At 40.1% G+C, this 24,775-nt stretch overlaps 1 protein-coding gene across 1 annotated transcript in view; it reads right to left on the bottom strand.

Annotated features, from left to right (window-relative positions):
• plxnb2a.1 (plexin b2a, tandem duplicate 1) overlaps positions 1 to 24,775 on the bottom strand; it is a 220,988-nt gene that overhangs the window by 19,362 nt on the left and 176,851 nt on the right. Inside the window, exons 16-26 of the mRNA XM_039601149.1 lie at positions 24,636 to 24,734; positions 18,839 to 18,926; positions 18,471 to 18,634; positions 14,336 to 14,484; positions 13,809 to 13,944; positions 6,689 to 6,825; positions 6,253 to 6,435; positions 5,291 to 5,402; positions 2,638 to 2,853; positions 2,475 to 2,558; positions 130 to 225 (exon numbers count right to left, since the gene is read on the bottom strand). Of these exons, the coding sequence (XP_039457083.1) occupies positions 130 to 225; positions 2,475 to 2,558; positions 2,638 to 2,853; positions 5,291 to 5,402; positions 6,253 to 6,435; positions 6,689 to 6,825; positions 13,809 to 13,944; positions 14,336 to 14,484; positions 18,471 to 18,634; positions 18,839 to 18,926; positions 24,636 to 24,734 (1,464 nt within the window). The remainder of the gene's footprint in view (positions 1 to 129; positions 226 to 2,474; positions 2,559 to 2,637; positions 2,854 to 5,290; positions 5,403 to 6,252; positions 6,436 to 6,688; positions 6,826 to 13,808; positions 13,945 to 14,335; positions 14,485 to 18,470; positions 18,635 to 18,838; positions 18,927 to 24,635; positions 24,735 to 24,775) is intronic.

Here is a 24,775-nt window from a genome sequence, read left to right on the forward strand (position 1 = left end):
TGCTGTGAAGCAACAGTGCTGTTCTTTTACAGGATCTGAAACACTAGCGTAAGAAGCTCTGTACTGTCCCTACGTCCTCGAGTAGCATCATTCCTGGCTGCCAAAGGGCTTAAAAGGTCACATGCTCACCACCAGCTCCAGCAGGTCGTTGACTGTGTCTCTGCGCTGACGTTTGGACCTGGCTCTGGGCTGCGATGAAGGAGCCTCCAGGATCAGCTTATCATCCTGTACCGGGCCCACAGGAGAGAATGAAGAGTCACACAGGTGAACTAAGCACATGTTTAGTGGTGCATCACTAAATATAATACACATTCTGATAAATGTTCACAGTTTTTTGGAGTCACAATAATAAAATAGTTTGTTTGGAACATATTTCCCCTCTTTTTTCCTTACCTGATAATTTTGCAGCCCCTCAGATTGATTTTGGTATCCAAAAACCAAAATCTATAAATCAGCACGTTTCATTCACTTTATCAATTTAAAGTGCAGGAGAAGGGAACAGAAAGGGAAGTAGCAACAGCTGCAATTAGCACAATAATGTCTGTTGGTTTAATCGTTTTACACCCACTGCAGTCAATTAATTGCCTGTACGCTGCTTCTGTTCTCAACTACAAGAAGAAACACTTTCATGAAAATTAAATGGGAACTATTAGTTTCACATATCTTCTGTACTAATGCAAAAGTCTTGAGTCATCCCTCATTTCTTTGCAAACAAATACAAATACAAGGCCAAAATTCAACTGTAGTGAGCTCTGGTAATGACGACCTTTATTCTTCAACACGGCTCAAGTTTTCTAACACTGACTGAAGTAAATGAAGGAGTCTTGAGGAATAGTTCTCCAGGCTTCTCGAAGGACATTCAAAGCTCTTCTTTGATGGTTCCGCCGTTTGTTCTGTTCCCTCTCAAGTTGATCCCACACTGCCTCAACAATGCTGTGGTCTGAGCTCTGGTATTCTTTTACTGCATTAAGAGTGTGTTTGGGATCATTCTCATACTGAAGAATGGTACGTTTCCTTAAGAACTGCTTCTTGACAGCTGCCCTTCCACTGACAACATTTCTGATGAGGCTTCAGTAAACAGCAGATGGATCATCTGAAAGTCAAGATGTGTCTCTCAGGTCCTGTGTCACGTGTTTGCTCAATTTTTTTCCTGTTTCTTGAGGACACGGTTTTCAGATGTGGATCACCTGCTGTAGATGGGTTTTTCTTTAAGGCTCACTATCTCTTCTTTTGTCAAATATATCAAGATACACTGGACACCATGTTGAAATATGGCAGGTTTTCAGCCAGTAGTTTTTTGGGAATCACCTAGTTAATGGAAGAATATTTTATGTCTGTCAAATAGTGTCAAATTGAGCATTTTTTAGTGATGTAAAAGAAGAAATGGGAACAAATTACGTATTTTGCAACAACCTGCTAGTAACAAAGTAACAAAAGTGTCTAAAGATTTGATTCTTTGCTAACAACATTGGTTCATCCCTTGAGTTAGGTGCCTTTCTATGCTTGAATGATTCACAGGTCAGAGTTAAGGTGCTGTGACCAACAAGCATTCCTCTGAAAATGGGCAGGTACAAGAAATGGACTGAAAGTGAGTAAAAAAAGCAGCCGATGCTCTGCCCAAAAAACAAAAAAAGGTGAAAGACCTTCAGAAGGCCTGGAGAACTAGAAGACCAGGACCATTTTAAAATGACAAGCAGTTCTGGCTCCTTGGAAGCAACATAAAGAAATAAGGGGTGACTCAAGTTTTTTGCACAGTACCCAAATAGATGTTTATAACAGAATGACCGAAATGTCAGTCAATCAGATCAAAACATTCTCAGAAATATTGGCTTCTGTTTTTTAAAGCCATCAGAGGGGCAAGAGGGAGCCCACAGGGATGGCAGGTCTTAAAGAAAAAGGGGCTAAAACGGCTTGTTTTAGATGAGTGAGGATTTTTTCTCTTTAATCTGTATGATGCAAAAAGTATCCAAGCAGAATCCAAAAATATAAGGAGCTGGAATGAGACACAACACGCTGCAGTAACTAAAAGGAAATTGTGGTGTTTGTTTTGCTCATACAACAAAAGCAGATAAACCAGGAGGCAATATGTTTTATTTTCACATGGTGCATCAGAACTAAAGCTTCGCAAGATGTTTTGTTTTTGACATCATAACATCTTTGCAGTCTACTCATCGAGAGACGGCGCCTTCACTGAATTACTTTCATCAGAACGCTGAATGGTTTCCAAAGGAGAGATCAAGCGTTGAGTGTGTCCTAATGCTGCATTTTTAGAAGCCTGTATGTCTGTGGGAAGACAGACGTGGCAGACTCGTACTCGTACTCTCAGCTTAAACAACAGCCACGCAGTGTTAGACATGGATAACACGACCGTCTCATATCCCCACATTTCATAAAATGTGAACATCAGCTCCATGTTTACAGTGTAAACTTATTATAAAGCCATTATAAACTTTCCTCAAACAGACAGTGTTTACCTGCAGTATGTTTACGTGACACGAGGCATCTCCAACAAACGCCTGGGCCTCTTTGGCTGTCATCGCCTTGGAGAAACCCCAACCCTGACAAAAGTGAGAAAATGAGAGCGAGCTCCATTTACAGAAAAAGAGTCAAAGAGCATCTTTAGCAATCAGTGCTCACAGTCACGATGATGATGCCGGTCTCTGTGATGACGTTCCTGGCGAGCTCGTTGAAGGTGGGGTTGGGGTGATAGTTGAAGCTCTTCAGCTCCTCGATCACATTGTCCAGCTGGAGGTAAATCCTGAGAGACTGAGAGAGGGTTTCGTAGCTGGAGTTCACTGTCGGGGAGTAAAACTGGAGGACTGTGTCGTTCTTGCTCAGAGCCTCCTGCACAAACTAGACAAATAAAAGAAAAAGAGTGAAATTAATCAGAGTGAGAACAACTGACGAATGAGCCAGGAGTGTGTAAAGCTCAAAGAAAAGATCGGCTTTTTGTAAAAATCTTCTACGCCAGACTTAAAATTTTCGCCCGGCTTTGGTTGCTTCAAAAACAAAAACACATCTGTCAGCTGATGTTTTAAAAAAGACTTTATAATTTGTTTTTACTGTGGAGCATTTAGCTTCTATAAAGCCAAAAGTTCCCCGAGAAGGCGGTGGAGACCAAAAGAGGAGCTACAAGGATACAAGGAGATACCTAGTAGATAACAGGGCTGCCAGATCATTCCTGGCTGTACAACCAAACAATCAGACTCAGGTTTATAGGTTGTTTCAACCTCCAAGTGTCCCAGCGAGTCATGGCAGGTGTTCAATATATACCGTATTTAATTATTTTGTTTGTTTTCAGTAGCTGGTGAACACTGAGTGTGGTGGAGACCAAAAACAGAGCTTAAAAAAAGTGAAAAGGAGGCTGCCCTCTCTTAGCTCTGTGCTTTTGGTGGATAGTTGGATTTCTATTCATTACAAGTCTTCAGCTTAGAATTTAAAGTGTCAAGAGATGATTACCATACATGGACAAAAAAAGGAACCCCAAGAGTTTTTATTCTTCATTAAATATGAAGTCTAGCTTGCCAAAAACTACTTTAAGTAGATTTATTATTGAAATGGTGTCAGAGTGACAGCAGAATGTCGAATAAAATCTACATATTCAAATACACAAAACCGACTCTTTTCTGCTGCCCTCAAGTGGACAAAAAAAATCTATTATTGTCAGATTGAATTCAGCTTTTTCTATTTTAACCTGCAGACAGTTTGATGGCAGTGAATCACAGCGCAGGTTGAACTTTTTCTTCATATTTCCTCCTCCTCTGTCTCTTTCCCATACTCCTCTTTCTTCCCTCTCTCTGCCTCCCCACTGAGTCTCCCTCTCTTTCTTCCCGGTTCAGACAGCAGCTTTTGATGAAGTGACAATAAAACGACTTCACCTCCTCTCCCCTGCAGTGAATCTTTCCTACGAGTCTCTGTCACTCAAAGCTATTCAGCAGTGAAATAGCAGCGTTGCTCCGTTCCCTCAGTCTCAGGCTTTTGGCTCGGCGAGAACAAGCGGCAGATGAGGCTGCAGACTGACGTACATCAAGCTGACACTCTGCATTTATTAAAAACATCCTCACAGTCACACTGACTGCACATTTTGCCCGAAGTAATTCTAAAGAAACGTGGTCTTACTGTCTCTCGCGATGGATGTTTTCTCACAAAGATCAAAATATAAGAGGAAAACGGTGAATACTTGGCTATTTTTAGCAATTATTTGTTCATTTTAAGTTGTAGAACAGTGTGCTGTCAGTAAAAGCGGCCACATTTTGTAATGCCTTACTAGTTATAATAAAGACACACTCTGCGTATGCCCCTGTTGAGTCAAAATTTACCCAGGCACTACAGATCTAAATGACCAGTTTTGCTGATGTCCATTAACACACAATGTTCCAGATACACACAAATACAATGACACATGAATTTTAACCCATTCAATGTGAAATTTTTAAATGAAAGCAAATACAATTTTTTAAAGAACACACAACAAAGGCGTTAATTTTTACGGAAATTTAAAGAAAAGATGAATTAAGGATAGTTGGTCATTTATCTTTTCTTGTGGGAAATAAAATTTAATGGGTTTTTGCAAATTCTTCTTTGATTTGACACCTTTATTTTCACTATTAGGTGCTAATGCTACTGTATTGTTATGCCTGTGTTGGTACACTGATACACCTCATCATATTGACAAAACAAACAAACAAAAAAAAACAATCGTTAGAATAATTAGATATCATTTCGCACTTTGCTAGGTGCTTATTAGGTATATTATTACTTGTGAGAGATTAATAATACATCACACATAATTCAACTGTAGTAGATATAAATCAGTTATTTCCACCATCTGGGAAACCACATTCAGGCAACTCGTCTCCAAACATCTGCGGGAATCACAGACAGATTAGCGAAATGAAAGCAGGGTTTGCCGAGTTCCTTTGTCGTTTGTCATAAATGTGACTATTTTTGGAGGATTTCTGAATTTCTGTTTCAAATTGTTGAGGTATTGGCTGTCTGAATATAAGTAGTTAATGAGAATTTCTCTGCATGCTGCTGATCTGTCAGTTAATGTCCATATTACCACAAATAAACTGCCAATTTTACCCCATTTAATTGCAAACTGACTGTTTTCTAGCCTTTTTATTGCCACCTTGATGCACCTATGACAGTAACTGACAGTGAGTGGCCACAGACCTGATCCCCGTCTTCAAAGCAACCATTTCAAAGGCACCAAGACTGCAAGTTCATTTAGGTTGCAAGGCTGTCTCCAACCACTGCTTTTTCCTAGTGTGATGACACCAGCTCTTACCTCTTCAGGCGGTGAATTGTGTGAAAACTCGTCAGGGGAGGGCTGGACTTTCATCATGGCTCTCTGGATGAGATCAAACCCGTTTCCAGACACCACGATCTTTCGACCACCGCTACACAAAAATAATAAAGAATAAGCTTATAAATCATTTTAAGGACTTGGATTTACATCTGGTGGAGGTTTTAGCTTCACTCCATCTCTTTATTTTCTCAAATGCTTAATAACAACAAATTTAAATCTAAGTGAGTCAAGTTTGTTACATCCTTTAACCTCAACACAAAAATGCATCACACGGAGTACTTTATGTTTCTGGCTTTGTTGTTTTCTTTTTACCATTACAGACTTTTTATCCAAATAAGGCCGCAGACTGATACTGTACCAGTCAAAGGCTTAGAGACCAGTTGGCGACCAGCTGGAAAGCTCCCTGCAGTTAATGTTGCTAGGTGAAACTGGTCACAGAGGTATTTATTGTTACACCAAGTGAGTATTTGCATCATGGTGTTGTTCCATGAAAATTATGGGCGACTGCGGCAATCTGCTGCTCTGGGTCACTTCCAGTGCTGCTTGAAGGTTTAGATCCATCTCTGCAAGCCCAGATATAACCACTTTCATGTGTCTGTAATTTTATTATGCATCTCATCTTGGAACTTCCATTCCAAACTCAATAACCCAAATTTTATTTTGAGAGACAAGGTGATGACCTTTAAAGATGCACAGATCAGATTTAAATAAGGTAAATTTAAATCAAGCACTGTACTTGTATTTAAGTCAAATCAACAAATGGAAATATTCACTGATTTGTGTGCCTGAGAAGCCAAAATGACTTGAAGATGAGACTATTAATAAAGAAAAGAGCACAGTTTACAATATTCTTGAATTCATCATCTACATCTGTGTCAGGCGTCTTTTTGAGGGCTGTTAGCAAACAAGCAAAAATGTGTGTGTGATGTGACCACACTCACCATATGAAGCTGGCTTTGGGGTTATAGTCCGTGACCTTGGGGTTTTCCGAGTACTGATAGGCTCCTGGGATGTCTTTGGTGGTGTTCGTCCCGTATTTCACAGTCACTGTTAAGCGGTCCGATGGGACCTTCTGCCCACGATACCTGCCGGTCTTACAGGTGATCTCTGTGCCGAATGAAAGGCTGAAGAGGAGGAAGGAAGAGTATGAACACAGGCTGTCTCGAGAAACAAGAAAAGCAATACAATCCCTAAATGGATGGAAAAAGTTCATGAACTCTGTGAAAAGGAGCGACTGACTCATTTTCTATGTTGTATTTGGTCTTGAAGAACCAAAAGAAAATATTTATGAATATAAATGAGTTTCAGGTCCATCTATTCTCTTTATTTTTTTGTTTCTGGTACCATTTGCTTTTTACTTTACCAGGTGTCACTTACACTTCGCAGGGAACTCCTCCCACTGTCACAGCAACATCCTCTTTAGTGGCCGTGTCCAGGTCTTTGCCTCCGATCGTGATCACCGTCCCTCCAGCTGCTGGACCCCTCTCTGGTGTGACTGTTCTCGGTTCGGGGTCCTGCACAGAAAACAGGGGAAAAATGACCAAACTCAGTAACTTTAATGGAAATATGCTGCAATTTTCATACAATATGTGGATACCTTCTATTACAGAGGCTATTATGTATGTACATACATTTCATATATTAATTTAATCATATTTGTGTCTTTTTACATTTCTAGATTTTGTACTGTTAAGAGATTTTCAAATGTTTCAAGTATTATTCCCACTTCTATTCATATGTTATTGAAAGTTTATCTTTAATTTTAGTGTTAATAGTTGTTTACCCATTTATTCTTTCCATTTAATCGTATTTTATGATTTTACTGTTTCGCTGAAGTGAAGCTTAAATGAAAGACAAAAGCATAGTGTTCTCAGATATGATTCACCCAGTATATTTCCTCTGCACCTGGCTCTCTATGAGCCGTTTCACTCCCAGGAAGGGGAGAGCAGGACGTTCTTATCTATACACTCCCAAATACAAAGAGGGGCCCATTCTTCAGAATCACACACACACACACACTCTGAGATCATAAACTTCACACACACACACATACTCTGAAACGCTATAAATAAAGAACTGCCACAAATGCTGGTTGTGAGCCTGAGACAGCAGCGCTCACCCAGCGTGCGCACGTTGTTACCATCTAAACTGTCTTGAGTGTCTTTATTTCGCCTGAAGAATGTCTTGTTTAAATATTTACTCTTTACATGTACATTTACTTTAGCAGTTTGAAAAAAAAAGTTCAGATCACATTTGACTGAACAGGTAAGAAAATTATTTGCCTTCTTTTCTACTTGATATAATGACGAGAATCCTGACTTTAGGACGGATCACATGAGAATGTGTTTCTAAATGTTAATAACGACTACAGCTGGAACACAAGCACGAACGTCCGCTGTGTTTGTGTTTTATTTCATCATTTTTTGCTTTGATTAAAAAAGTTAAGCACATTAGAGTAATCATGTTTTAATTTAACTGTAATAAAAGCAAACAAGTAGACCTCATATTTCTATTAATGAACAACAAAATTAGCCCATTTATTTACCAACTGGAGGTTTTACTGAAGGATCAAACACTTAGAGGACAATTTACATGTGTTGATAAGAGCGCTGCGTTTATAAAAACCTCTCAACAGGCTAAGTAACTCTATAGGAGGCTACTCCAGATGGCTGCTACTTAAATGCCGGCACCATAAACATATGCTGCACCACCTGCCTGTAAGAGCAAAGCAGCAGGTTCAGGTACACTGTGTATAAAACCACACTTTAGCTTGTTAACATTATGAAACCAACAGAGTGACCGGCCGGAGTCAGCACTGCTTTAATATAGAGAAACAAGGTACCTGTGTTACTGTAATTACTGAATTTATGGTGAAGAATGATCAGTTTTACAGTTTTATGTGATTGAAAACTGGACAATCTGCATAATTGTAGAAATCTTTATACGTATTCTTCAAGTTCAACACTCAACTCTCCATTATTTGCTTTTGGTTAAGCGTGATTCAAATAATTTTTATTTTTGGGGGATTTTTAAATCAATTTTAAGTTTTAATTTTACACTAACTTTTTGTGGAAATATGTTGCTAAATTTAAAATGACATTTTATGTTTCAATTTTTTTTTTACAAAATTATTATTCAAACTTTTGTTTGATTTAGAGCAGGGGTCTCAAACGCGCGGCCTGGAGGCCACTTGTAGCCCACGTCACCCCTACTTGCAGCCCGTATATTGACATGAAGAAATATAATACAATTTGCCCCTTGAAGTAACTTTTTTGTTAGGGAGGATTTGTTTGTTTTTGAGTGCAATGTTAAAATAAGCTCTTTAAAAAGCAAAAAGTTATTTAATATGAAGGAAATATGAGCAGAGAGTACAAACATGGTAACCATGTTGACTGTGTTAGTTCAGTGAGAGTTATTTCTAAAGAAAACAGTTTTCACTAGCAGTCAAAAACTAACGTGTACACTTATGTCTGCATTTTTATTTTGTTAAATACGAACAAAACTATAGCAGAAGTGCTGCCACGTGTCTGGCGAGAAAGAGTACGAATTTGTTTATTTGGTAGTTTAATGAAAAGCTTCAGTTAAGAGTGGGAAAAAAATTGCGTTCACGTTTTCAGTTTTGTCTTGTTATAGAATATTTGAAAAAAAAAAAAAAACCCCACTACATTTTCAGAAATATTTGTGGGTGTTTTGTTGTGTTTTTTTGCATTACTTGAACACTAAAGTGGCTTCAATGAGATGGCAATGCCAGCAGTGGTCCACAGCTCATTTCAGTTTGAGACCCCGGGATCAGAGCATCATATTTGACCAATTTAAATTTTAGTCTGATGATGGCGCTACATGACAACAGAACTGCTGTAGAAGTTAAAATCAGCCAGTGTAACAAACGTCCTGGAAATGTACACGTAACACACATATAAGTCAGGAAGCAAGTAAGTCAAGAAGTGTGAGCAGGAATAAGGCGAGGCTGGCCTTCTACAAAATCATCTTATATGATTATAACTAGAGTAGAAACTTTTACTATTCTACGTTCATATGCAGCCCTGTGCCTGAATAAAGATGCATCATGTGACGCGGCATCAATTCGTACAAAATAACTGAAACAGTGAAAAAATATCCTTCAGTGAAAGTTATGAACCTACTTAAGTTATAGTGCAAAAGCTTGAGCAACAAATATACTTAAAGTACTTAAAACTAATGATTCATTAAGTATATCACTTTAATGCTGCGGCTATACCGTCACTTCCATCTCACCAAAATATTTTCCAGCGACAGAAATCATAAAATCCAAACTAAAGGCTATATGCATTTAATACAAATAATCTATAATGGTACTAACATAAAGGAAGAGAGAGTCTCCCTTACAGGTTGACTCCTTTAAGTATGTCTCCGTGCCTCTGGGAGAATTTCAGAAGGACAGATGGTTGTATTTAATTCCTAAATCAAGTTTTCAAACTGCAAACACTTTTTTAAAGCTTCTGGAGAGTAAAATAATAATAATAATAAAAACAAAAGGTCCCAGATCCGTCAAACCGAGCAGCAGAGAGAAAGAAGAATAAAATCGAGAAGTGAAGAGAAAACTTTAACCGTGTAGACTTCATTATGTTCCAGCTGCTGTCCTGCAGGTACAGACGCTTTGATCTCGAACTCAAACAGATCGTAAATTTTATGCAGCTCAATAACTCAATAACTCGACCCTGTGGTATTTAGGCAGCAGAACAACTAAGAACAACAACTACAAAGAAAGAAAATAAAAATCCGTGTCACGGCAGAGCTTCACCATCGGGCACGTTTTCTACTTCTGTGCTCTGTGGGTCAGCTGGAGGGGTTTCTGTTATACTGGAAGGTTCTGTACAGTCCTGACAGGACAACCAAACCAAGAGCAAATATTATGCCTGGTTTACATCCCAGCACAAAGAGCCTTCAAAATTTATCAAGTCATCTTTGTTTAGATGCAAGAAGAATCTTATATAAATAAAAAAGTATAAAAATATGAATCCAAAGCAAAGAAGAACTATGATATCCTTTAAATCAGAGCAACACATGTGCAGCTGCTGAGACGCACTTAAGCATTCGGCTCGTTGCTGTTGCAGATTTGTTCTCGCTGTTCTGGCAGACAGCGCTGCAAGCACAAAAATAAATATCCCCAACGACAGACAAACTGATAACAACTCTGCCTGGGTGGAAGTTGAACACACAGAGAAAACAGCAGTGAAGGAGGCAGCAGCAGCTGAAGTGTATTCGGTGTGAGAGACAAAGGGAATGCAGACAGTTCTTCGCTTTAAAAGGAAACAAACTCCAACCCAGAGACGCTCACTAGGGGAGTCGCAGCAGATGGAAATATGAACAAATCGATGTGGAATTAAAATGAGGCAGCGTCAGGCTCATTCACATCAAAGGTCAGCATTTATCAGCTGCAGTAATTAGTCATTGTACATCAATTATAACCCAGATGAGCTTATTAGTGTGTTTTTGTGACACACAGAAACTTTAAAGTTTAGGATGAACAGCTCCAACCATTCAGGAACATTTAATTGTCTTTATAGTCATCTGAAGGCGTTTACTCTAATGTGACTGAAGAGTAAAGGTCGCCTGTTTGTAATTTAAAAAAAAAAAAAAAGCACAGGTTTTTAAGTCCTCCGTGATGGTTCTGTCACTTTAGACCACAATGAAAGCTGAACATGAAAAATCCAAATGGACACTGGAAAGCTTCTGGTGCCAAAAAAAAAAAAAAAAAAAAAGAGTCCTTACTCAAATATGAACATGGAGACTCTTTAAATACCAATGGGGACAGAAGTATTTGCCCCAATGAAAATGACTGCTTTTCTGAAAGTGCTTCACGAGTGCTATTATAGAAAGCTTTCCCAAACACCCTGAATAACAGCCTGCAGCAATTCCAGCTTGTTCTTCTTTGGTAAATCTCTGAAGCGCCTCTAGATTTAAAGGCCTTCCAGTATGAACCTTGGTCTTCAGTTCACCACACAGATTTTTAACAGGATTCAAGTCGCGGCTTTGCGCAGGCTGGTCAGTAATGTTCACTGTGGTCTTCTGGAGGTACTTCTTCACCAGGAGTGATGCATGTTTTGGGTGATTGTCATGTTGGAATGCAAAGCGACGACCCAGACCCAGTTTAGCTGCTGACAGCTTGAGGTTTTCTTTGAAAATCTTCACATATCCTTCCTTCTTCACGATTCCTTCAGCTTTTAGGAGATCCCCAATTCCAGATGCACCGCAGCCTCCCCACAGCACAATACTCCCACCACCGTGTTTCACTGTAGAAACGCTCATCTTTAGGTTGTAGCCTTCTTTCTCCAAACATAAGCAGCGTCTCTGTGACCAAAGAGCTCTAGTTTAGTCTAGTTTAGCTTCCAGTATGAATAATTTTCTCCAGGCTGTCCTTACCACACTTTAGTCTGGATTAAGGACGTCTTCTTCTGCCGTACTGGTATTATTGTTGGACTGCGACCTCACAGTCCATTTCTGTGGAGAGTTTGAGTCATTTTTTTATACTACATTTCCTGACTTGACTAAGTCGTTCATGGGTGTCAGTCAGGTGTCAGTTGTGTTGGGGTCTTTAGACACATCTCTTACTAGAGTCTTTTATTTCCTTCCTCTGCCAGGCTGGTTTTGTACTGTGTGGCTCTTTGACATTCTCACTCCAGTTCCTGACACTTTTGTCCTGCTTTGTGAACTTCAACAATTCTTTTCCTGTTGTTTTTGGTATGGTACCTTCTCAAGTGACAGCTCAAACCCTTGGTCAGGTTTTTATAGTATAATTTATGTTTTCTAAAGAACATCTCTATGTTTTTAAATCCATTTTGTAAGTTGGTGTTTGAAAGGTGAGTAGATAGTATTAAGTACTGTATAAAGTATGTTTTTTTTCTTCTTCATCTTTATGTATCCTTGGCCAGTGGATATCCTTAGAATGGGCATTATGAAAGCTCTGCCTGTAGTTTGGACTTTCTGTTTATGAGCAGCAAAGAAAGTTAAAACAGCTTGACCCACACAGGATTGACTGAGAGGCAGCACCAATGCCGACTAAACTATAAATCAGGATTATTCTGAACTGTGAATCATGCAAAGCTACCCTAGAGTGCAGGTATATAAATACAGCGATCAGTTTAAAGATGTGGAAGTATTTTTTGTTTTCACGATTCAGCAACACGGATTTGGGCAGTTTTTGTTTTTTTCTGAGGGTAACGGCACATGTGTGTTTTTTGTGATTTGTGACTTTTCATTAATCAAACTACCAGTTCAAAACAATAGTCAAAATGCTCCTTGTAATCATGATGTTAACCAATTTCACCTCTAACACTCTGAAATTCATCACATTTGAGAAGCTAAAAGGAGTGAAAACATTTGGATTTTGAATATTTTTGTAACACGATGTGTTCTTGTTCATGAAAAGCCCAACATCGTGGTCAGCATGTTTATTAGTTTCATATTTCTGCGTAGACACTGAGACAAATCAGCAATGCAGTAATCTAAAGTTCCAACCCTGAGCTGAGTGGTAGCATTTAAAGGCAGTGACGCACTGCTGATGAACTAAATTAGTCATTTTAGTCTCAGCAGTTTGCTTTAATTAGCTTTTTGTCAGTTTAATAGAAACAAACAAGAAATATGAATGTGAACAGCGATATTCAAATTAAGCAACTGAGCCGAGTTCAAGAAACAAAACAGAACAGCAGGTGAAGCACATTTATTTTGATCATGTTTGTTTCTCCTCATGTGCTATGCGAGGGTGGGGGGACGACTGGAAACCGAATGGAGTTTGGTGCGGCGGTGGTGAATTTGTATGCGAGGAGTATTTTCACGCACTGCTGCTTCTTTAGGGAGACGGTTTCCCTGCATCGCACCAGAGAAGGGCCGCGTGCTTTTACTTTGTTGGAAACCTTTTAATGTTTCTGGGATTTGATCTCTTGGGTTTGAAGCACTTGTGTCAAACTATGTTCGGTGTTGCCTCAGAGACTTTGAGAAGGTTTGCACGCAGTGTCTGCAGGTTTAACTACACCAGACTGAACAGTTTTTTTAAAGCTTCCTGAAGTTGAACTAAGATGCTTTAAGACAGAAGATCAGGAGACAAATCTACAGCATTTCTAATAGCAAACTAGTGTACAGATAAGACACATGTTAGCTGTTAACATATGTGGGTTCTGATGCACATTATGCTATGAAGCCTGAGCTGTATGTAAAGGAGCCCTCTGGTGTTTTCAGGGGGATTTATCGGTTTATTACTGAGCTTTGTTAATCGTCACTGTCTTAAATTATCAGCGGATGGAAAAGCCTGACACAAGCTACACAGCCTGAATAATACAAGCAAGGTGAGGCGTCTATCTAGCGTCTGTCTACTGACCTATTTCTTTTTATCCATACCCACAGTTACCCACGATTACCTTACTAGTAGACAAACCCCACACTCTTATTTTGAAAGTGCTGATGAGCACCTAGTACTTTCATGCGTTTCCTGACCGTGTGTTAGAGGAAGGTCTTGACGTACCCGGTAGGTGAAATAGACCTGAGATATCCCAGATCGTTCTCCTTCAACTGTTATCTCCACTGGTCCGCTGTTGGTCCTTTCAAACGGGAGGTCCTGCGGTGGGTTTCGCTTCGCCGGGCCGATCTCACACACCACACTGCCGACAGAGAACAACAGAGGCCGCGGTTCAGAAAACAGATGGAGGCACTGAATTCAAATAACTCAGTGCCCCCTCTTGAATCAACCCCTTAATTGTACATTACATATGGAGATTACTTGCAAGTATGTAAGTAATCTAGTTTTGGGTCTGGCTAATAGATCAAAGCCTTCACCTGCGGGGCAGTGCCTGGTACAATCAACCAAAGAACCAAGATGACGTGCAGAAATACTAAGCTTCCACCTTTTTATAGATTTTTATCTTTAGCTAATAATTCATGTCAGCACACTGCCACAGGTGCATATGAAAGAGCTTCAGCTTAATGTGTAAAAGCAACAGGTGTGCTTCTATCTGCATGTTAACGAGGCCGCCGTCGCTCCTGTTAGATCACCTGGTCGAGACGGAGTATCTGTCCTCCTGGTGAATGCAGTCCACTCCGGCCACGGTGATCTTTTTGATGTCTTCCTTCTTTATTCCCATGTTGGAGCCTTTGATGGTCACTGAGATCCGGCCATTCAGAGGGCCGTACCGAGGGCTGATCTGGAGAAGGAAAGAAAAGACTGTTTGATATCATAGATCATAGCAGGAGAGCTGAAATTCCAAAACCTGAAATAATACCTGAGTTACTTTTTCTGTCAATCAGTGACACGAGATGTGGGTAGAAACAGGTTTGAAACGTCCTTACAGAATACTGCACAACAATCGAATATTAACAATTTTGGCTTCCTACGATTAAGCAAATGCTTCCAAGTGATAATGAAAATGCAAAGCGTTCCCCAAATCACAGAATGATGGCACGCCTGCATGTGCCACTCACAGCACACCATTTTCCACTTGGCTAAAGTGTCCAACAAATGAAGGCTTCAGGGATGCTTCAGGTGAACTTGAATGCTAATTGGAATGCAGCACAGTGTAAAGGTAAAAACAGGCCGCGCTGCTTTTATTTTAATGACAAGTGACCTACCGACCAATGAATACGTCAATTTTTTAAAATAAATATTCCATTAAATGCACTAGATGCTTTGTAATATTTAAAAAGAATATTTTTTTCAATTATTTTAGATCTAATAAAGAAAATATTTGTATAATTCTGTGCTTTTTGGGGTTTTCTCTCTGTACTACGACTTTATGAATTAAAGGGAAAAATCTGAAAATGGGAAAAAAAATACAAAAAAACCCAAAAAAACCAAATTGTAAATATTTCTGCTTCCAATGTTATGACATTAATGTATAAATATTCATAAAGATGTTGAAGTACAGCCTGTGAAAACACATCTTCTGAAATAAAGGCTCCGCATATCTGCTTCAATTTGGGCCATCGCATCTTCAATTTGATGCGACTGCACGACGTATAAGACCAAATTCATCTTGTATATATTCACCTCCCTGTCGTCCTCAGCAAAGCCAAAGTCTGCTGCGGAAATAACTAACTTCTTCTGGCATAATCAGCCGCAGCCCAGAGGAAATCAAGACGGGGCCTGAAACAAATGACTGCTGTTCCAGAGAAAATAGGAAACATACTGAAGCTGTGCAGCCAAGGAGGAGACAAACAGCGAATACAATATGGGAGGGAAAAAATTAGCTCAGTGACAAAGAGAGAAGAGATGAATTTGTGGAAAGCTGTATGGATCTGATCTAAGGATGCAAGTGAATTGTTAAACTTAGTGTTAGCAATGACCTGAGCCAATGATGTGGATTTCTAAGACCGTCCACACAGATGTAGGTGAGGGTTCGTGGATTCTTGCTTTGTTTTCTTTGATGTACGACTAAAAGAAAAAATCCTGAAGAACAAAATGTGTTTGATACTGAACAAAATAAAAATTAATAAAAAAATAAATAGTTTAGGACAGAGGTGTCCAACTCCAGGCCTCAAGGGCAGGTGCCCTGCAGGTTTTAAATGTGTCCTTGGTCCAACACAACTCATTTAAATGACTAAATTACCTCTTCAACATGTCTTGAAGTTCTCCAGAGGCCTGGTAATGAACTAATCATTTGATTCAGGGGTGTTGACCCAGGGTGAGATCTAAAACCTGCAGGACACCGGCACTTGAGGCCTGGAGTTGGACACCTGTGGTTTAGGAAGATGACCGACTTCAATCTCTCTCAGACAGATTGATTAAAGGTTGCAAAGAATTGCTGTCTAATTTCTAAACCAAATTGACTGCAATGTTCTGGCAATTAACCCTTTGCAAAAAGGGATTCGACTCAGCTGGATGCCAACTAGGTATTGGTTATTCCTCCTAAGTAAAAGCAATCCAGCCAAGTGCCTATTTTCCAGTTAAACTGGTACTTAATGTAAGTAGTAGCAGAATTTCTATGTATGTAGCTGCAAACAGATTTGAAGTTTTGGCCAATTTATCACAGTTAATGGGTGTATTAACCCAAACAGACTGCATGTGATTGCCAGATTGGCCCCATTCAACAGCAAACTGAGAGCAGACCGACTGTCTGATTGCTGTTTGATCGCCATCTTGATGTGGCAAAGCTGCTTTGAGCTGAATCTGAGTGGCCGCAGACCCGATCCCCATCTATGAAGTAACTATTTCAAAGGCAACGAGGTGGTAACTTCATAATTCTGGTTGTGCTGCTTTAGTGTGACTGTAATGCATCTCACCCATTTAAACTGCAGTAAATATAAAAATGTGTAATATTAATAGTGTGGCTAAATTGAATGACCTCAATTAATTCAAGTGATTGGAGTCGACCTAATGATCGTGAAGTGAAGTTAAATGCTGCAAATTAATTAATCTGTACTCCAGCTTTAGTGTCTTATTTAATACTAATTAGCAGGTGTTTGTTTCTCTGTGTCGCGCAAATACAGTCTGTGGATCCAGCTTGCTAACTAGGCTAGCCAGGGTTAGCTGATAACGTAACAGCCCATTCCTGTAAAGGTGATGGTGATGGCCATCAGGTTTAAAGTGAGGAACTTTTTGACTTTGCACCAAAAACTTGGACTCGATGCTGACCAAGTAAGAGCACTCACAAAAATATGTTGGTGAGCGAATCAGATTGTGCAAGGTGACAACAATCAAACAGATCCATGTAAAATCATTCTTGTCCTCTGTCATCCATATGATTGCTTTCTATGTATGTATTTATTTTTTTCTGCAGCCGCAGCACATTTCAGAGCTGGTTGCAGTTTTCCCACTGCACTCTTTTCTACAAAGGACAACTTCACATGAACGACGGTGTGATTTATGTCAGTAGGTTTTCTCGTCTTCTGTTACGATGAGAAGGGAAAATGCAATACTGGCTCTATTAAAGGTGCTACTCGCAGATCTTCTCCTGGATTTCTGCTTCTGTTAAATGACACAGCCACATCACAGCTCTGCGGTTTAATCTCTGAAATGCTGTGAGGCCACTCTCTGGTTCAGTGCAGATTATAAATGGAACATGCTGCAGTTCTTGTTCAAGTCTTTGTGGTTGTTATATTTGTGTGAAACTGAAGAATAAGACATTCTTTGTGCAGATTTTTTACTCAGTCCCAGGAATTCTCACCCAAAACTGGGATATCTGAACATGATAAAGCTCTCTTATAACTTTTTACCTGTGATTTTGCTGAATGATGAACAGAAAAATGTAGTGCTTTGCCCCAAAAAACATTGGCACATACAACAAGAAATCATCCATCCATCCTAAAAACCATCAGTGCATCCATCCATCCATCATCCCCTTAAGTACTCATCCACCTTAAGATCACAGGGAAGCCTAAGGAGCCTATCCATGATCATAAACTAAGAAAGTCAATCAGCTACATTAAATGGAAAGTGAAATAAAAGCAGTAAGAAAAAAACTGACTAGACTTTGAATTAGTCCACATGGTCTTAATGATGTTCTATCCAGGCCATGTGTTTTATTCATTTATGTATTTTTTTGACTGTTTGGATTGATGGTTATTGGAGTCCAGCTGGGTTATCCTTTTTTACATATGAACAGGATGTCAATGTGAGGAAGATCTGTTTGAGAATCATGTTTCAGATTTTTGTGTGGACGACACGATTGCTGAGTTGGGGGAGAGTTGGTGTCCAAAGCAAAGGAGTTTAGCGAGAAGTGGACCAGAAGAGGGAAGTTGCAGATACAAATGGCAGAAACTAGCTTCATCTGTTGGGTGTCTGGACTTTTAGAGAGCTCAGACATCTGGACGGGCCTCAGAGTATGGTTGCAGGCCTTTCATATTAAAAGAAGCTGGGTGAGGTGGTTCATACATCTGAGTGTAAAGAGACCCTGGGATGGATCAAAATTTGCCTAAGATGCTTCAGGATGAACTTGAAAACATCGGAAGTAAACAATCCTGTTTATCCTGCTGCAACCTGCTTCCAAATCAGATAAACAGAAGACAATGGATGGAAGGACGGATGAATCACACTGCCATAGTCTTACAGAGGGTAAAGGTTAACGCACATACATTTCACTCATTCAAACCCGTCAGGCTCCCAAGCATAGAACCAATCCTGTCCATAAAACAGTTCCAACAGTGTTTCCTACCGACATGTCAGAGGTCGTGGCTTTGTGTTTTTATGACTCACATCAGTGATTTCTGGGTTGGGGCACTGCGCTGGCTGTGGTGAACGGCAGAGTTCCCGGTAAACACAGCTGTGTGAGGCGGCGCACCAAACACACTGGTACTTGGAGTCGGCATGTTTACACAGGCTGCAGTCTTCTCTTCCCACTGAGCAGCTATACAGTACGACTGTTGGGGAGACGGCGGCAAGAAGAGGAGAGCAAGATGAAGAATAAGATGGAGAAGAGAGGATAAAGCTAATTATCATAATGCAGCTGGAAGTGAATTTGAAATGAGCGAAGGTGACACTAAAGACAGCGTGATAAGTGCACTTTCACACTTTATCCTGATTTATGTGCGATTGTGAAGTGTCTGTGTTGGTGAAATACCAACCTGTCAGGGTGCTGTCAATCTTCCTCTCAGTGTCTCTGTCCTTGATGTGGAAGGATACGTTCACCTCCTGCTGCTCGTCGTATTCAAACTGCACACACACACACGGCCATGTTTCCATCACTTCAGAGGACATTTCATTAACTAAAAAATATGTTTCTGGAGACCAAAACCACTGTCCATCTTATCCAAACCGTAATCATAGTTTTAACTAGAAAAAAATTAATGACTTACATTAAGAGAATCTTAATGTTGTGGTGGTTGTGTCTTGGAAGCACATATACTGCAGCTTTAACCCAATACAACTACCTCATGGACTGAATATATAAAGGATGGACTTGGACACCATGGCGACATTCTACATTTGGTTTGTGGAGAGTTTCGAAGCCAATAGTTCTGCGTTTTGGTTGTTACCCTCTTTGATTTTGAACCTGGCTCATACATTAGCAGCTTGTCAATTACAAGCTAGCCAAACCCTAAAATATACAGTACAGTACTGTGCAGAAGTCCCGAGCCACCCTTCATTTCTTTACATGTTGCTAGAAAAATGGGACATGGGTGGAGTGATTTATTGAAACATGCAAACAAATATAGCATAAGACAAAAACAGAGTTTACACAATTCTAACAAGTTTGAAAGTCAATATTTGGTGTGACTTCCTTTATTCTGAAGCACAGTCTGAACTCTGTCAGGCAGCAATTTTTTTAAACAGTCTTCAGGAATAGTTCAGCAGGCTTCCTGAAGGACATTCAAAGCTCTTCTTTGGTTGTTTCTGCCTTTTGTTCTGTTCTTTATCAGGATGATCACACACATTGCTTCAATAATGTTGAGGCCAGTCCACGACTCAGTGTTCCACTGTGTGTTAGCTAACCAGGTAAGCTTTCTCTGCATCAGCAGTGTGTTTGGGATCATCGGTATGTTTAAAAACAAAGCTGTTGCCACTCAGATGTTTTCCAGATGGTGGATTAAAATCTGATGGTGCTTTTCTGTGTTCATAATACCATCGATTTTGACAAGATCCCCAACACCACTGGCTAAAATAAAGCCTCAAAACACAACAGAACATCCATGGTGTTTTACTGTAGAAACTCACTGTTGTGTCTCTCTTCTGACCTTCTCACCAAAAATATAAAATTTCTGTTGATTTTCAGCCCGATTCTTGTGTAATCTGGCATACCTCAGCCTTTTCTCCTTGTTTCACATTGACAACCGCCCTTCCACTGAGACCATTCTGATGAGGCTTCAATGAACAGTATATGGATCATCTGAAGGTCCAGATGTTTCTCTCGGGCTCTCTGTCAGGACTGCATGATTTTTTTTCACCAGTTTCTGAAGAACATGACTTTCAGATACGGTTCATCTGATGTAGATAGCTTCTGCTTCACCAGTTCTTTGGGAAGTTGGTGCAAAAATACAAATATATGTCTATCAAACTGTTATTTTTGGCATTTTTCATAAATCCAACTAAAGAAATAGGAAGAAATGATTGTTGCTAGCAGCAGGTACAATTACTGGACTAAAAATGAGTGAAAAAGCAGCCAATGCCCTTCAAAAAGCCTGGAAAACTAATGGTCGAGACAACTTGAAAAAAACAAAATAAATCAAGAAAAACTGGCTCCTTGAAATAATAATATAAAGAAATGACGGGTGGCCAAGACTTCTGCACAGCACTGTACCCTGTTTTATTTCCTGCATAATAATTTATGAAATAAACACAATGACACATGATGTTTATTGGGGTCCAAGATATTCAGTTCTTTTCTCTCACACTGCCGTACAACCACAGAGCAGAGCAGTCGCCTCCTGCTGGCTGCTAGAAAGAATGCAGGCTCAAGATCCTTTTCCAGTTGTTTCATTTTTCAGGCCTGGCAGTAACATCCATCTCTGATATAGCCTGATGCCACATCTGCTTTAATAACACAGGAAATACAGCACAGCACTAACTGGGGCAAGCGTCTGATTTAAGAGACATTTTAAAGACATTTTGCTGACATTTAAAATAAAAAACTTGCGTACAATGGAACACTTTTGTATTGCACAGTAAGTACTTCCTTCACCACTTATCAAAATTCCCCACTGACATTATGCAAAAAGCAGTGTGACACTGTTATCCAATGTTATGTCCATTGCATCATCTTCTGGAGCTTCCACTTGCTCTACCATGCAGAACACTTTAGTACAGCTTTACAGAAGACGGCGAAGTTTTACATTTACATGACGCCTACAGGTCCTTAAATGACAAACTGTCAGGCAATTGTTCCCAGAGTTTGTCCTCAACTTGATGCGGTTTGATCAGGTTACTTATAACACCAGGCAGACGGTGCTGCCTACATGTTAAACTCAGGGAACAGAGATTAAATGAAAGACTACAGCATGAGTGACTGGAGCCCGACACCTTTACAAGGTGTGTGCTGATGTGAATCCACCTTATGCTCGCCTTTTTTTTTTAAATGCATGTCCCCACAACACGAGTAACACAATTAGACACACACACACACACACACACACACACACACACACACACTTCCCCTCAGGTCTGCATTAACACAGACCAACAAAACCTTCCTCCCTATTTTGGAACTCCACACTAAATTACCTCGCCTCTATCCAACTGTGAAGGTCAGCACACACAATGAAAAAAAAAGCAAAAGCAAAAACACACACACACACACACACACACACGCACACACACACACACACACACCGCTGTAGCCATAAATCAAGACAAGTTTTCTTCAGGATATGTGAAAAAAAGTGAGGAAAAAACTAAAAGAAGAGGAAAAAAAAGTATCATGTAGAGACAAATACCAGAGATAATGAGAGGAAAACCTGCAGTGACACACACAAACATGAAAGCACACCCCCACACAGACACACACACTCTTTAACTGCATATTGGCAGACTTGGACTCAGCGTGAGGCAAGGATCAATGGAGGCAGAAAAGAGGAAAAACTGGGGGGGTGTATGAGAGGGATGTGAGCAAAAAGTCACTGAAACAAACACACACACACCTGCAGTTCAGTGACTCAGGGAAAATAATTATACATCTCTGTAGTCCATAAGGGGGCGCCATTGCACACATCTGTTTGACAGCACAATCAGTGTGTGCTCAACAAAACTGAAAACAGCTGACGAAACACATAAAACTAAACACAAGCACAAGATTTCAAAAGCAATGAACTAAACTTAGAGCTGCGCTCGAAACACTTTCTGACTCCCAATCATGTTCATTTGCTCACAAATTAACCGCTAACGATGCACTAATTGTCTAATTATCATTAATGATACACTCCCTGATTTTTCTATAGCTTTCGGCAGCGACAGCGAGCTTGAAAACATAAACAGAGAGCCGAGAAGCGGAGAGAGATTTCAGTCTTTCTGAAGGCTGCTAATGGACGCAGCACAAGAATCAGAGTGGGGTGTTTTTTTTTAAGTGGGTTTTAATTTGTGTACGTTAGCAAAGAGACAGAAAAAGCAGCGTTACTGCTCACATTCAGAGCCTGCTTTCTGTTTTTATCTTGTCAGCTGATTCTTTCCTGTCCAGCACTCCTTTTTAGCTTTTATTCCTGTGCCCTTTTTAAAGACTTTCAGTGGTTTCATAATAGAGACTTTACTGAGTATTCGGATTATGTACAGCACTGTGCAAAAGTCTTAACCTACGACCTCCGACTTGTAAGAAGTCAGACCTTTCTTGGAATGTTTTGAAGTGGTCCAATAGTTCCCCATGCTTTCTAAAGGTCATTTAGACATTGGCTGCTTTTTTACTCATTATTAATCTGGTCCTTGTACTTCACCATTTTCAGAGGAATATTTTGGTTCATTAAGCCTCTTAGCAGTGACCTGTCAATCACTCAAGCATTAAAAATTCACCCAACTCAAGCAGTCTGTCAAAAAAAGAACCCAAAGTGTGATTTGTTCCCATCTTCTTTAGTTGAAACTACTAAAAAAGGTCAAAGATAACAGTCTGACAGCCACAACTATTAGGCAAAAATTTCTCAGCCTGGTGTGTGTCAAAAAAAAACATCTGAGGAGAGTGGACAAGTGGAGGACAAAAGAAGAAGCGTCAGGCCTAAAAAACTAGCAGATCTGAAGAATCCAGCACAGCCTGACAGAGGTCCTGACAAATGTCTGCACCCAGGATTATTTCCAGTTCTACATTTTTATTCGTGGACTCTACCTGAGTGACTTTATGTGATTCATATTTCTAAAAAATGCACCTTGTTGCCGACCTTCTATCTTTCTGGTTGCATTTCTTCAGAAAATGATGCTGAGTGTTGCTGCTGTAATGTTTTGTGCTAAATGTTATAAATACAGACAAGTGGGTGGAAAATATCACTATGTCAACTAAGGTTAAAAACTGAACAGAGCTCTGCAGTCACGAGGGTGAAACGACATGGCTGCATTAAGAAACGCTGTTCACCCTGCTTTCTGCGCAACGTGTTCTCTTGGTCCACGTTAACTCTTCCTTTATTAAAGCTTTCCGCATCTCTGAAGTCAAATTTAATTAAAGATAATCCTGAAAGCTGGAAATGCAGCACGAGGACGAGGACACCGTCAGTGCAAGCCGAGTTACACTGCAACACTCACTCCACTCCGAGCACTCAAATAAAACAACTATTACCTGTATTTGTAGTGCTTTTTCTGAAACCTACACTATAAAAGGTTGTAAACAGTTTAAAAAGCAGCACTGCTGTATGATTAACTAATCTTAGCATATCTGCATGTCAGCAGCAGTCTCATTTGTGTCTCAAGCTTTCAGGTTTGTTTTATTCTTAGTTTTCCTAGTTTAGGTTTTGTCAGTTCTGTTCTCGCCACCCTCGCCTTTTCTTGTATGTCATCCTCCTCAGTAAAGCTCACTCACATCAGCAGTGCCTGCATCTTGGGTCCTTTAATAATTCCCACACGGCTTGCCCTGCAAACTGTGTTCATCCAAGTCTTCTTTCAGATGTTTCACCTCCCACCCAAGAGCTGTCTTCATGAATAAAAGAGGCCATCTACGTCCACGTGGACCGACCATCAGAGAACCATAATGGCCTATTACACCAACTATCAGCCACCTTGACACCCCTTGAGATTCAGACGCTGAGACTCAAATAAGACAGGGTGGGTCAACGAGTCTCAGGACCGCCTCTGAGGTGACAGCCTCAATAGGGGTTTAACACCTGGTAACTTTTTAGAACTGAAGAAATCTTCTGGATAAAAGGTGAAGCCTCACAAATCTTGAATTCGCCTTCAACTGGTAGTTTCAGTGATTAAGAAAGCCTGATCACCTTTCCTCTAATTAGATGAGTTTGTGTGCTTACATTCACAGCTGTGTGTCTGAGATGACCACATTGGATGGAGCGGTCTGAAGTCTGTGATTGGATCACAGAGATTACTTGTACATAAACTGACCTCATTATGACCCCCAACTGGTCACGATGACTGCCACTCCCTGAGCCTGGTTCTACTGGAGGCATCCTCCTCTTAAAAGGGAGTTTTTCCTTCCCACTATCACCAAGTGCTTGTTTACAGGGGGGCGTCTGGTTGTTGGGGATTTCTCATCATTATTATATGTGGTAAGATATGCTAAGGGTCTGGAGGTGATGAGTGCTGTAATATGGCACTATGTAAATAAAACTGAATTGAACTGAACTGAAAACCTTGGTCTTGTTTAACATGAACATGAGTTAACAGGTCCGCTTTAAGTATGTAAATCTGCACTGAAACCAGAATATTTGTCTTGTTTGGGCTCAAAGTATTTAATCTTTATCCCAAATGTTAACAAGGTTGTCCCCTCTTCCTCCTCGTTATACTGACCTTATATCCTCTGAATCTGAACTTTGATGTCTCCTCCTCCTTTGTCACCTCCTGCTCGCTGTGCTTCATCAGCTCAGTCCCGATCAAAAATGTCCGGTCCTAGAGAGACACACACACACACACATATACACACAATTGAG

This window comes from Oreochromis aureus, linkage group 17 (assembly GCF_013358895.1).
Source record: "Oreochromis aureus strain Israel breed Guangdong linkage group 17, ZZ_aureus, whole genome shotgun sequence".
Taxonomy (NCBI): Eukaryota; Metazoa; Chordata; class Actinopteri; order Cichliformes; family Cichlidae; genus Oreochromis; species Oreochromis aureus.